This window comes from Pelecanus crispus, chromosome 3 (genome assembly GCF_030463565.1).
Source record: "Pelecanus crispus isolate bPelCri1 chromosome 3, bPelCri1.pri, whole genome shotgun sequence".
NCBI classification, from domain to species: domain Eukaryota; kingdom Metazoa; phylum Chordata; class Aves; order Pelecaniformes; family Pelecanidae; genus Pelecanus; species Pelecanus crispus.
The window spans coordinates 109,694,878-109,709,284 of NC_134645.1; the positions used below are offsets into that span (position 1 = coordinate 109,694,878).

Consider the following 14,407-nt stretch of genomic DNA (forward strand, 5'->3'; position numbering starts at 1 on the left):
GCTTTTCACTCTTGGCCAAATTGTAGCTGCTGCTATCTTAACTGGCATTAAAAATAACATTATTTTTTTCCCTTGCAAGATCCTAAACCAGAATTGAATTCCTCTGCATTGACTGCTTGGTACACCATGGAAAATCCATCCAGTATATCAGGGAGAAGAAGAGAGTTTAAACTGAATGGAAAATCAGGAGAGGCACATGTCCTGTTTCATCTGAGCAAAAGAACAAAATTACCATGAACAACATCCAGAAAGCCTACTGTGGACTTGGTCCTTGAGCAGGAGAGCCAGCTGCGATACTTGAGTCATGATGAGCACGTTTTAGAGATTTCTAAAGCTCAGGGGATTTTCTTAGTCTATCTGCCCCTCAGTTTGCTTTATCTCTGGGGTTTTTTTTTTAATGCGCTGTTCTAAAGGTTTGTTCTAATAATATTTAGGGACCTAATTTTTAAAAATCACTAGTATCATCAGCTTATTCTCAGATACTCAAAGACGGACTTCCATTTGGCATGCTGTGGAACTTTGTATACCTTAGACTTGCAGACACCTACGTACATAGCCTTCCATTTTTCGTTGTCTTATGTGATGCTTTCCCTGAATGTTTCCATCTGCCATTGTCTGAAGGAACTGAAATAACACAGATAAACTTGAGGAAGCTCACCTTTTCAATTGCAGAGTTGCCAGCAATGTCTTCATGCTGATGGTTAGTCTGGATGGGAGGAACAGTCAGATATTGCTGTTAGCCTATGTTAAACTTTGTATTTAATCTCTTTATGTCTCTAGCTGCCCTGATGATGAATACAAAATAACTTGCTGATATAACAGAAGTTAATAAATAAAAGTCAGCTTATTCAGAGTCTTGATGTAAATCATTATTTTTATTATTTTCTTTTTTTCCTTGAAGATATAAACTGGATGTGCTGACTTTCCATTATCAAAATTTAATAAGTAGTAGCTATAAACTGAGTCCTTTATTTCATTTTAAGTCTCTTTTTTGACATATTTCTGTGTCTGTTCTGTTAAGGAGACATGGAGTTTGCATGGAGAAAACTTTTTAGTGTTTCAGACCAGACGAGATAGGCTGTTAGAAGGTGACTTTTGGTGCTGACTTTCCTTTTCAGGCTACTCATTCCCACTTCCATATCATTCTGTCAGTCAGGCTAGTGTGACTGTTCAGCTGCATGGTAAATGGCATCAGGAAAGTAATCTAGACTAAAAATAATCCAGGAAAAAAAAAAAAAAACAAACAAAAAAAACCCCCAACAAAACAAAGAAAACAGTTATTTTTAACTCTGAACAGTTCCTAAGGAGTGTGTTCTTGTTAAGGCTGAAAGAAATGCTTATGAAATTATGACCGTGGCTGGAAAATGTATGTGGGCATTCTGGCTGGAAGCCGCTTTGCACAGTCTGAGAGGGCACCAAGTCTGGACTGAACAGGTTAAAGACACTTGCTTCTGGATAATTGGATTATGGGATAAGTTCGGCCACTTGTGGAGCAGAGATGGGTCTGAGGAGGCAGAGGGGTGGCGGGCCGTTATGGAACAGAAGGAGAATCATCATCTTGTGGAATTAGGACAAGCTGTAGCTGCAGTTGTGGCTATAGTTAGTGCGGTCCAAAAGCTGATATTCCTATCGACGTTGCTTAAGTATGTATTCAACACCTTACTAAGATTGCTTGTGTAGTATATATTCCCTTCATTTGTTATAATTATGCTGCTTTAACATAACAAACCTCATCAGTCAGTGGGAAAAGTTATTGCAACCAAATTGATATCTGATGATATTTTATCAGGCCTCCCTACTGGTTTGAAATGTAGAGAATCAGTCAAAAGTTCGGGAGTTTTTTCATAAAACTAGATTTTGTTGATTAGAAAAAAAGCAGTCTGGTGAGCAGACTCATGTTAAGAAGCACCTTCCTCCATACTTTTCACTTTTGTAAAAGAGACTAATTCTCAGTTGTTGCAAGCATCTGGTCCAAATTCATTGTCTACATTTCCTTTGTAGTTAAGGGGAGGGGGAGAGAGAGATTAAGATCTTTAGGGTGCATTTCCATCCCCGCTGGTTTAGGGTGAGGTAGATTGCTTTCTGAAGATGCTAGTGTCTCTTGGTTTATCAGAGGGAGTGTAAGTCTAAGTATGCACTAAGCATTTTCTTTTCAGGCAGCTAAAGTTGTGGGAGGTGAATCCCACGGAACATTTCATTTGTTAAGATCATTGTGTGGGCTGTGACCTAAACATTATGGTTTATATTTCTTGTACAACTCTTATTTATGTTTTAGCATAGCTGTTATAATCAGGTAGCCTTGCTGGCTATATAAACAACCAATTCTTGAATCCCATTAAGCTCTTGGCTCCTGTGCATACCACACACATGTGAATTCAATAAGCTAACTATACCGCTTGTAAAACAAGTATTTACTTTCTTCTATTGGTTTGTGAAACTGCTCAGATTAATTAGGTATCACCTTGTTCTTGCATGAGGAGGCAGAAACATTTTATTACTCTTTCTTTCAAGTCAAATCATACAAATCTTTTTTGGAGTTTCTTTCTCTGGTAACTTCTGTGAGAGTTCTCTTGTCTGCCAAAGTCTTACTGTGCTGGGATTATGCTAAGAAACATAGCATTACAAGCTTGAAGACTGCAACAGATTTGTATAAGAGGTTTGGAATATTTTTCCTGTTATTTTCCATCCTCTTTCTTATGTATGCAAACAAGGTATTTGCTGTTTTGATTGCTGATACCCACTGAGCAAATGTTTTCATTGAGCTTTCCATATTGATGCACAGGTCTGGCTTTTGTTTTGTTTTTCCTGAGCTGATAACAGTTCACTCTAACCCTAGCAGTGAGCTGTTCAAATTAATCCCTTTTGTGTGCATTGGTTTGTATTTGTCAACATCTAATTTCATCTGTTCCTGATGTTGAATCACTAGGAGCTCCCACACATGGAGCAGCAGATACGAAAGAGATATTAAAATATGGGGCAATGAGTGACAAAAACTGCTAGAGGACTGCCAGTTTAACTCCTCAAGAGAACTAGGTAAAGTCTTGTGTTTGATTTATTTTCTGTGTTGGAGGAAACTCAGCACAGTTCTGATTTCCTTTCAGTCGGGTATTTATCTTAATAACGTATACATCGGAAGACTACATTCATTCTGCCTTTTGACCCTGGTCTCTTCAGACCTTCTGCTGTCCTGAGCTACCAAGAATAAGCAAACTTTTGGATTTGACTCAAAACATCCATTTTCTTAAGCCATGTTCTGCCTTCTGCACTGTTTTTTTCAAGTGGCTTCAAACTAGTTAAGGGTCCTTGGCTGCACAACGTGCTGTAGTTTTGCTGAGATTTAGTGATTCTGGGATGCTTAAAGAGCATGTTGGGCCACTTTGCTGAGAGCACAGATTAGAGTAGCGTTATTAGCAAACAGTGTGGTTCATGTTAACAGAGGGTTGAGAAATTTTATGGAACAATGTATCTATGTTTACAGTGAAATTCACCTACTGTAACACAAATACTCCCGTGAAAATCCAAATTAGATCTTAAGATGAAACATTGATGTTTTGTTTATAGCATCTTTCACCATTCATATCTGCCTTCTGATATTTTATTCCTACAGGATGACACAGACGTTATTTTTCCCACATCCCATATGTCCAAGTCATGTATAAAGATATTTAGCTCAAATACCATGCGTGCGAAACATTCCACACTGTGGGTACGAGGTGACGTTTGGTGTGTCTTTAACATGCTGTGGTGTTCAATTACAATACAGCAAATTTATTTTTATGCAGCCTTCTTCATAGAAAGTATGGGAAATTGCTTTGCAGTGAGTCATCTGTCAGCTAAAGAACTAAAAGTCTTGTAGTGATATTTAAAGAGAGAAAGTGGCTCAGAGCTGACAGAGTTCAAGACAGAAAAAGAAACAGAAATGAAAGAGAGGGCCTCCAACCATGGAGAAGATAGAGGGAAAGACTGGTAGGGGGAGGAGTGATGAGAAAGCCAAACAAGCTGAGAATGTCAGAGGCAGTTCAGGAGACCATGCAGATCATTTGGAAACAAGCGTTGGGCTTCAGGTGTCTCTCTTGCATTACACCGGCGTTAGCCAAGCAAAGATTCTTTGACCCTAAGGGAATGGTGTAAAACCAGGTAAATAAGGGAATGGCGTAAAACCAGATAAATAAGAGTACTGGGCTCAGTGCACTGTGACAAATTTAGAAACATGCAGGTAGAGGTTGAGGGAAGGATAAATGGCTTAACTTTCTAGAGCAAGACATTAGAAGAACACTGGCGTTCTGTGCTCCATGATGTTTAAACGTGAGGATTTTGTTAGATCATGAAAGAGGGAATTTCAGTTAATTAGACAGGACTCATCATAGGCATGAATATGGACTTCAGCAGCAGAGCTCTCAAAGGGAAGATGGATTCTGGCAGTCTTCCCTTGCTAGTGCCAAGGAGGGCTTACACTCAGGAGTGAGCGTGTGGGAGAGGCAGTCAGTTCAGGGTCAGAGATGTCTTTAGAACTCCAGCTTTGTGTACAGGGATAAGATGTGAGTAAAGAAGCACGAAAGCTGTCTTGGAGAGCAAGAGGGACATCTTTCCCTTGACATTTGAGCCTTTTGAAGAATCAGCTAGTAAGGAAATTATAGTGTAGCAAGGGAACGACAGAACCAAGACAGGCTGTTAAAGAGATCAGAGATTACTTGCCAAGGTCACTGATGCCTTGCATGCTTTCCGTATAAAGTTGATGTCCGGAGCTGAGCTAGCAGTAAGATATCCCAAAGGAGGAGGATGTTTAAGGAGGAGAAAGTAGAAGAATCAGAAACAGATGCCTGGTGGTTTTAAGGCACAGCACTATCGTGGAGGGATATCATTGATATAAGCACTATTGTCTTTTATTGTGAATTGCATGCATTCTTCTGGCATTCTTGGTCAAATCTACCAACTGGTGGTGTGGGGCTCTTGGGGGAGCTCTCTCATCCCATGTCCCCCAGCCTATCCATACTGTTTTTTGCCCTGGCGATTCTTTTGACTTCACTCTCTGTATAGAACCATATCGTCTGCCTTAAGAAAGTAAATGTGATGTAAAGTATGTAGCATGAAGGAGAGTGCAGTCTTTATTGAAAGCAGAAGGGAAAAGAACTTGTCTTCTTACTCAGTGCATTCAGAAAAGTTGGCTTTGACATTGCAGTACTGAAAGGCATTCTAAGCATAAAAGTAAGGTTAGAGCCACTCAAACATCCCAGAATTTGAAGGGAGTAATATTTCATTGTATGCAGTTCCAAAATGCTTATTACAGATCTTCTTATTTGCAACTATAATGTCTCTTTTGAATCTGCAGAGGAGGAATATCAAGGACAAACCAAGAGAAAGCGCATTCGAAGGAAGAAACAAAAGAACAGTTTGCAAAACTCTAATAATTTACATGGAGAACAAACAGAATCTGGAATGCAAGAGACTCTTGTTCAAGATAATTTACAGCTGCAGCAGATAGACAGTCCCAAAATAAGCAAAAACAAAAAGAGGAAAATGAAAAAGAAGCGACAGAAAGAAAAAATGAGAGCAGCTGGCTTGGTAACAAAAACTACCGGTGTGGATTTTACATATCAGCCTGACAAAAACAACAGAGAAGAAGCAGCAGGCTTAAAAGACATAGATGAAAAGGCAGATAGCATTCTGGACTTCCTGCAGGCAACACAACAAATTTATTTTGCTGACAGTATGTACCACTCTTTCTCCTTTCTTTTCATGAGTATTAGCACGTAGGGGAAAATAGATGTGCACTTCTTATTGCTGTAGAATGGGCCAAATCTATTCTCTTTTGAACTCAGTAAGACATGTGAGTACTTAGTATTTGTCCCATTTTCTGGTGTGTACGTGAATATGTAAGAATCCACATCAATGTAAAAAACAGCAGTCCTAATCTCTTTGTTTCTCTGTCTTTGAAAATATGCATGATATTTCTTGCTCTTTTTTAAAACATTCCAGTGCACTTGGGGTAAACATAGTGGTTAAAAAGGACCAAATTCTTCTTTCTTAGGCAAGCAAATGTCCAGAAGGATTACTTGCTTTCAAAGGGCTTCAAATGAGGGCAATAATTGCTATCCTGAACTACTTTCATGCTTACTATCTCTGAACAAACCTATTTTTCAGAAAGTTCTCCTTCCTAGGAGAAGATTTATTTGTAGTATATAAGGAAATCTAGACAGACAGTATCCAAGAGGAAAGGGGAAGATACTGTTAGCATTGGGAAAGTGTATTGGTATAAAGCGCTTGTGAACAAGATGAATGTGAACTGATGCTCAATGCACATTCCATAGCACTTTAAAAAGGATTGCATGGATGTTATCCCTAATGGCCTATTGAGTGTTCATCTGGCCCCTAAAGTCAGAGAAACTCCTACTGTATGTTTCTTCCTTGCTTTCCTGAACAGCTGTTTGTATGGTGCTTATGTCATAAATGCCTTTCAGACATAATGAAGTTTTAATGGTGAGTGTAGTAATTATGCGTACATACACCAGATTATATTGATATCATTTAGAATTAAATATGTTTTCTTAAGGGCAAGCTGGTGTGTTCTTCAGTTGCTCAGCTCAGAGCATAGCTTTAATATGATAACTGTCTTGTAAAACTGGAAAGAAGCAGCGAAAATTTTTTCAAAGAGCATGGCCTTGACTGTGGAGCTGAATTAAGTATATTAAACAGTTTAACTACCTGTATGAGTCCATCTTAAGTCAGAGCTGTCAGCTTCTAGTCCCATAAAATTAATCTTTGGCTACTGAATTACTTTAAAAACCCTGTTAAGAAGACATCAGGGATTTCATGTTACTTTTTTTCTCAAGATTTATACATAGAATTTTCTTTGCTTATTTTTAAAAGATTTCTGCAGTGTCAGGTCTTCATACTAACCCTAGTATTCAAAATCCATCCTACTTTCTGGCTAATAGATTTCCATCACCAAAAATAAGAATTTTACTACTTCAGTGTATGGATAAGTAAGCTAAACTACGTGTACTTCTGTAGTGTAACTCCAGTAAGATTGTAAACTCAATGTTAACAGTTCTGCTGTTAGTACATGACCCAGAACAGAAACCTGGTCAATTATCCACAGCTGTGTGAAATGCTGAATTTTAAGAAAAAGTGGTGTGCTTCCAGCTTTCCTGGAAGTCAAGTTCAGGTTTTAGCAGCAGTTGACAGACTGACTGGCCCTGCTCTCAAACCTGCAGATCGGAGCGTTGAGCTAGTGAGGACCTTGGAATCCACAGAGAGAAATTCTCAGGTAAAAGAAAGTTCATCTGCAGATAAGATGTCACATCCATAAATCAGAGTGTGACTAACTTTCTTGTTAGGCAAATCTCAGTTTATATATAGATCTGACATTATGCTGTTTGCCTTTTATAGTTCAGTGACTTTAACACTCCCCATTTTTTAGATGAAATTGGAAGCCATTGCTTTTAGCAGAATTTTCAACTGGTCACATTGGATTATACTTCTTGTACTTAGGTCAGAAAGCTGAATCAGGAAAAATCTGTTCTTCTCAGTTGGCCTGCTGGTAATAACAGAACAATTAAAGGGAGTCTGGTTGAAGGGACAGACTATACATTGTTAGTGGAATGGAAGAATGAATTTATGCTTTAGTACTGTAGAAACAGTGTATGTCCTTCTCTGCTGTCTTCCATGCTGTAATATGTGCTTTTTAAATAAAAATGTAAAAGTACGATAACAAGATAATTGGATGCCTCCAGAATTGCTTTGCGGTAGTTCCACAGAGTTGTTCCCTGTCTCCACATGTGTGTGCATTTTAATAATAAATAGTGTGTAGGAAGCAAAACTACAGTGTTTTGGCCAAAGTACAGTTTCTTCATCACACCTTCTTCCTATGCTAATCTTGAAAATTTAGATTCCTCTTGCATTGCTGTCACTATGAATCCTATTGTCCTTTTTACTTTTTGAATTTGCTACTTTTCTCTCTTACCATTGTTTTAAAATTTAACAAAAAATGGGAGGAGCAAGCTGCTCTTTAGTACCATTTGGTTGTAAGTTGTACTAAAAAAGAAGATGCTGTCTTTGAAAATAAAGTATAATTAGGAAAATTCTCTGTGCTCACTGAGTATTTTTAATGTGGTTTTCCAATTGTTTTTCCAGATAAATCAGAAGGCACAGATTCTGCTGTAAATTCAGCAACTGCCCAAGAGCTTTTACAATATCTTGAATCTCGCACCATCTCTTCCTCAGATGTGACTCTTCTGCATCAGCTGAAATCCCTTGTATTGCTACAGGATATTGAGAGATTGAAAGATGCTTTGAACCATTTCCAAGAACAATCCATGATGCCTCCTGGTAGGCACCATTCACTCATGTTCATTCACTGATGTTCTTTTTTTGTGTGGATTAAAATTCAGATTTGTCACAGGTATTTTTATTAGGAAGCTGAAAATAATTATATAGTGGTAAAGATATGCTTATACAAGATTTGAAAGCATAATTCCCACCAAAAATACAGTGATTTTCCCTGGTTTTTGTTTGGTTACGATCAATACAGAACCTTTTCATACTTTGGAGCAACTATAGAGTACAAGATGATGCAGGTTCTGAAAACAGTATTTTTTAAATCTTAACTGATTTAAGATTTAATCATGTTTAAAGCATATTTTTAATACATCCTCTTTGTAGACTTTTTAAATTAACTTGTTTATCTTGGAGATTTCACTCATCCCGTTAAGGATTAATTTTACATGCATGAGAATCACTAAAGCCCATTATTTCATTTGGTCTTGGTCACCTATGTGGCTTCTTTAACACGTAGATTTTGCATGCCAAAGTTTGATTTACTTTGGTTTTGTTTAAATATAAATGTCTGGTTTAAGTTTCTAAAAAATAACTGTTGATTATGTAAAAATGTAAAGTCACTCTTCAAAATAAATGATATTATAAAGTCATTCATAAAAAGAAAAATTACTCTGTTACTGAATCTTTTTATCCCTGAGGCACAAGTCTGATTTCATTCATGGTCCTTTTGTTCTCTATTACAACCCCTATAATTTTAGTAGAAATTCTTCTCGGACATAGTTAATAGTTCCTCAAGTGAATGTGGGATCAGCATGTAGTCCGTAGAAGCTATATTTTTTCCAAGTAGTCTTCATTTAAATAGTCATTGTTACTTGTCATTAGTACATTTGTTTGTAGCATCAGCCAAATCTACAAGATGTGCTGAATTTTCTTGCCTCACAAAGAGTTTAATCAGAGAGCACTTGCTGCGGCATGAGAGAATCTCAGCCATTTTAGGTAGTGCTCTGAGTCTTTTGAAGAGTAACGACTGAGCTGGCAGTACAGTGGTAACAGAGTAAATAAGATCATGGCCATGAGAGGCTTAGCAATAACATTCAAAGAAGAGACTACTGCTTGTAACATCATTAAATAATTTAGAGCATGATAGTGGCTAAAGATCCTAGTCAAGACTGGAGCCTACTGTCTGCTGTGCATTGTAAAAACACAGAAAAGAGAGAACTCCTGGCTGTAGAGTTCATAGCTGATACATTTTGAAAAGGACACTCTTACATAGGTATTCTTTAAAGTGGACATGTAGAGTATGTCAGCATTTAAGGTTCTGATAGATCTGAACTATCCACACATACATGGAACAAAATCTTTCTGTGCATTCAATAATTAATTTCAAGCCTAGATTCTATGATCTTAATTATAATCAGGTAGTCTCATTAGATGCAATACATATTTGCAAACTAAGTAGGACTCTGCAGCAATAGTGGTAATGGTATTGGCCCTTTATTAAATGACCTAATTCAGCTTCTGTTGATTAAATCAAAATGGAACTGTTGAACTGACCACTTTCAGGATATTCCTTACATGCCTTATCCAAAATCTACTCAATACGGTACTAATTGTGTTTGGTTTTGCAGTCTTGAGGCAAGCTGCTCTGTTTACTTTTATATAGCAGAAATGTCAAACTGAAGAGAGAAGAGAAAACAGAAGCAAATTAGAAACAAGTCCATGCAGCTATGCTAATTTCCTTATGTGTGTATTTGTCACTTGAAAAAGAAGAAAACAATTTTCTGAGTGATTTTTAAAATTCATTTATGTTTCTGCTGATGCAGCCTGAAATTATTTACTCTTCCAGTTGATTTTTTTTTTTTCCTAGCAACAGTTGTCACTCCGGATGCAATTCTAATCTCATTCCAAGTTCACAGTGGTGTAACCGTAGTAGTTGATTTGATATTCATGAGGTACAACAACATAAGAAGGAGGAAAATACATTGTTATAAATTATTAAAGGATAATTAAACACCTGCTAGATATTAATTTGCCTCAGCAGAGTTTAACAATACATTCTATTTGTAATTCAGGAATTTCAGTGAATGAGGATATAGTGCTCTGAAATTTTACCTTGAATTAGGTTTTTTAATTATACTTTTTTCCTACCTTTGGCTCAAAAATAGGTCATCTTGCCCAGTTTTGTTAAATTTTAGATTTCGTTCCCAATGAACAGGTGATGAAAGTTAAGAGTTATTACAAAAACTTGTTGTCTCAGCAAATTAAAGTTCTTCCTATAGAAATACAGGTTAGGGCTGTTTATGAAGATAAAAATGTACAGTACATCATAGTAATCTCAATTTTTTTTACCAGATTGTCTGATTATCTTGCCTTTTTTCTGTTTTGTTTATTTTTATGAGGGCATGATGTACCAGAAGAAAAGGTCATTCCTTATTAACATGATGAAAAGAAAACAATTCTTAATTTTGGCAAGGTGTATTATTTTTACAAAATAAACCTATTTTTAGCTCAAGAAGCAATGTTAACCCTTTTCCCTGTCGTTATGATTCTACTTAAGATGCCAACATCAAAGGAATAATAATGGGTGCTATGTTTTGTTCAGTTTTTTCTTTAATTCAAGGAAGGAATAAATGAGAAGTGATCCATCTTTTTCATATAAGTGCATGTTCACCGTTAGGAAACTTTACAAAGTAAACATACCATTATATATCTTCTATTTCCTCATATATATGCTATGGTTTAATCTCATTTTCCACTGGGGCTACCAAGTCCCACTTGGCAAGTTTTTGCCTACTGATGATAAATTTGCTTTTCTTAGTAACTTTTTACAGACCCTTTAGAGTAAAGCTCTGGACTGCCCGAGGACTGCAGACCACAAATTGAAAAACACTGTTTCAAGACCATGTTTTGGTATATCCTTCACACCTATCAGCATGTTATTCAGATTGGGAATCATGGTTCAACCAAAAGAAAAAAGAAACAGTGAAGAAAAAAGTTTCTGTTTTATCTTAAGCTCTTAGATGCCAATATTTGCAGTCATATCAAAGAAAGGTCTAACAAGGTTGGTCATAGGGTCTGAAAAATTTTGCAGGAAGAGGAAATTGCTAAGGAGATTGAAACAGAAAAATTATCAACATTAAGTTATTATCTTTAACCCTTCATTTAAATGAGAAAACATACTTGAACAAGAAAATCTCTATGGTTAAGAGATATTCATTGTTCTGTCTAGTCATCATTCTCCATCAACTTACCTTGTACTTTGTGCTTCAAGTTACTCCATCAAGTTACCTTTGACCTTGTACTTCAGCAATTATATGAAGTTGAGGTTGGTCAAGAGTTTTTACTTGAACATGGCTATTTAAAGTGTCATTGTTCTCAGACTGTACTTGAGCCAGCAGTGTGCTCAAGTGGCCAAGAAGGCCAACAGCATCCTGGCTTGTATCAGGAATAGCGTGGCCAGCAGGAGCAGGGAAGTGATTGTCCCCCTGTACTCGGCACTGGTGAGGCCGCACCTGGAATAGTGTGTCCAGTTTTGGGCCCCTCAATACAAGAAAGACATGGAGGTGCTGGAGCATGTCCAGAGAAGGGCAACAAGGCTGGTGAAGGGTCTGGAGCACAGGCCTTATGAGGAGCGGCTGAGGGAACTGGGATTGTTTAGCCTGGAGAAGAGGAGGCTGAGGGGAGACCTTCTGGCTCTCTACAACTACCTGAAAGGAGGTAGTAGTGAGGTGGGTGTTGGTATCTTCTCCCATGTAGTTAGTGATAGGACGAGAGGAAATGGGCTGAAGCTGCGCCAGGGGAGGTTTAGATTGGATATTAGGAAAAATTTCTTCACAGAAAGGGTGGTCAAGCATTGGAAGAGGCTGCCCAGAGAGGTGGTGGAGTCACCATCCCTGGAAGAGTTAAAAAAACGGGTAGATGTGGCACTCTGGGACATGGTTTACTGGGCATGGGGGGTTTGGGTTGATGATTGGAATGATGATCTTAGAGGTACTTTCCAATCTTAATGATTCCTAGTTTTTACTTTCATTATAAATGATCCAGCCACCAAGCCAGGAGGCATGGGATTGCTACTCTACCCTTAATCGGTTTAGTGGTGGACTTGGTAATGTTAGGTTAATGTTTGGACTGGATGATCTTAAAGGTCTTTTCCAACCTAAACAATTCTATGATTCCATGAAAAGAACAACATCTCCTATTACTATTTCCATTTCTTTGGTAGTCTTTAACAAAAAGTACTTACCTCTACCTAAAGTCTTCTAGAAATGCAGGGAAGAGAATGTTTAGAAGTCAAATAGACACGCATTTGTCATGATGGGGCTTGGCTGATCTCTGTCAGAAAGTCAGTGGCCATTTGCAAAAGGAAGCCAGATACCTTCATGATCCTGCACAGTGCCATGGGCAAAGAAGAGCTGCGACTGGAAGTAATGCTTCATTTGCTGGTTGGAAACTGTAGCTTTTGAAATGAGGGCTACTTAATTCTCATTTCACATCAATTATTAAAGCATAGGTGATCACCTAATTAAAAAAAAAAAGTCATTATCTCCTAATTTATGAACTCATTCAGCTTCTACTCCAACTTCATTCCAGTATCTATTAACATTTTCCCTTTGTTGGTTAGTAGCAGGTCTCAAATATCCTCTTCCCTTGTTGCCTAGGAAATTATCACTCACAGAAGAGCTAGAAGCTTCTTTTAACTGCCTTTTTTTGGAGAGTTGTTCTTTATATATGTCTCCATTGCTGGGGGGGGTGGGGAGGTACATTTTGCAGACCAGAAGTCATACAGTTACTGTGTGCCAGCAATGCACAGGCTGGATACACAGAGGCCCTAAAATGATTAAATTTAACCTTTTTTTTTTGAATGAATGAATGGTCAAAGAAAAGGAAATGAAATGTGAAAGCTATATTAGCATAATATTATAGAATCATCTTAAACGTGATATTATTTGATAAGTACTGTAGAAAGTCCTGTCGTTAAGATAAATAAAGTCACATAGATAATCTCTGAATTAAGACAGAAGCCATGGTGTTTTGAGGCTTTAGTGCAGCTGTCTTTACGACTCATTCTCAACTGGGGCTTGTAGGTGCTACTGTAAGTTAAAGAATAATGTATGAAACTGCTCTCCAGACAGAAAGAAATGGAGAAGATTGCACTCTGAGCCTTACCCATATGATCATGTCCTTTCGATCTTTTTTTCTGAATTACTGAGTCGTAACAAATAGGATATTCCAAAACATAGAACCAAAATTGTTTCTCATACAAATAAATGACCTCCTGAAAGAAAATGCACCTGTTTCTCTAGAAATTATTATGTAGTAGTCTTCGAGCTCCAATATCTGCATTGGTTTTACTGAAATGCTAATATTGAATGGAAACAGATGTTCACACAAGTTTTTTTTAATGTTCAGAAATGTCATAGAGTTATTTCAGGAGGAATGTGTTTTCTTTGTTTCAGATCATACCAAGATAGTCACGTCTCTGTTTCACTACTGGATTACAGATATCCTTCCTGTGAAGAACAGGAAATAAAGCCTTGCCTGTGTCCATATGCGCAGGGTTAAAATTTAATTACAAACTCTTAACCAAGTAGCAATTGTTCAGGAAGAGCAGTGTCAATACACATTCTACACCTTCAGGTAAATGAATTATTTTTCTGTGTTACAAACTCTAGAAGACAATAAACGGTATAACTACATGTGATTTTTGTGTTTGGGTGGTCAAGAATATGCTGTGTGGCCTGAGTCTTTCAGCTGGATTAGTATGTGCCTTTCACTTTAGGATAAGGGACTTACCTGGAATGATAAAGTCTGTATCAAGTATTTTGTTTAAGAAGTATAGTATTTTTTTGTTGTTGTTTTAAATTGATTGTTCCTTTCTGGAAGCTTTATTTCTTGACTTTTCTTATTTATCTGATATATCTGTTTACCTGAAAAACAGAAATATATTTTTATATTTAAATCTAAGCAACAATACATCTGAGGAATGTATTTTTACTGAATAAACTGCTAAACTGTGGAAATAGATAAATTTCTACATGTGGGTCATGTAGGAACTGTTTGAAGTTATGCAGAAACTTGAATGGCATTTTCAGAACTATTCCACAGCCCAGCCTGTTACAATCCAATGGGC

The 14,407-nt window shown here is 37.3% G+C and overlaps 1 protein-coding gene across 1 annotated transcript in view; it reads left to right on the top strand.

Moving 5' to 3' along the window:
• ERICH1 (glutamate rich 1) overlaps nt 1–13,893 on the top strand; it is a 114,394-nt gene extending 100,501 nt beyond the window's left edge. Inside the window, exons 5-7 of the mRNA XM_075707737.1 lie at nt 5,330–5,707; nt 8,134–8,328; nt 13,734–13,893. Coding sequence (XP_075563852.1) covers nt 5,330–5,707; nt 8,134–8,328; nt 13,734–13,807 — 647 coding nt within the window. The 3' untranslated portion in view covers nt 13,808–13,893. The remainder of the gene's footprint in view (nt 1–5,329; nt 5,708–8,133; nt 8,329–13,733) is intronic.
• Nucleotides 13,894–14,407: the final 514 nt, after the last annotated feature.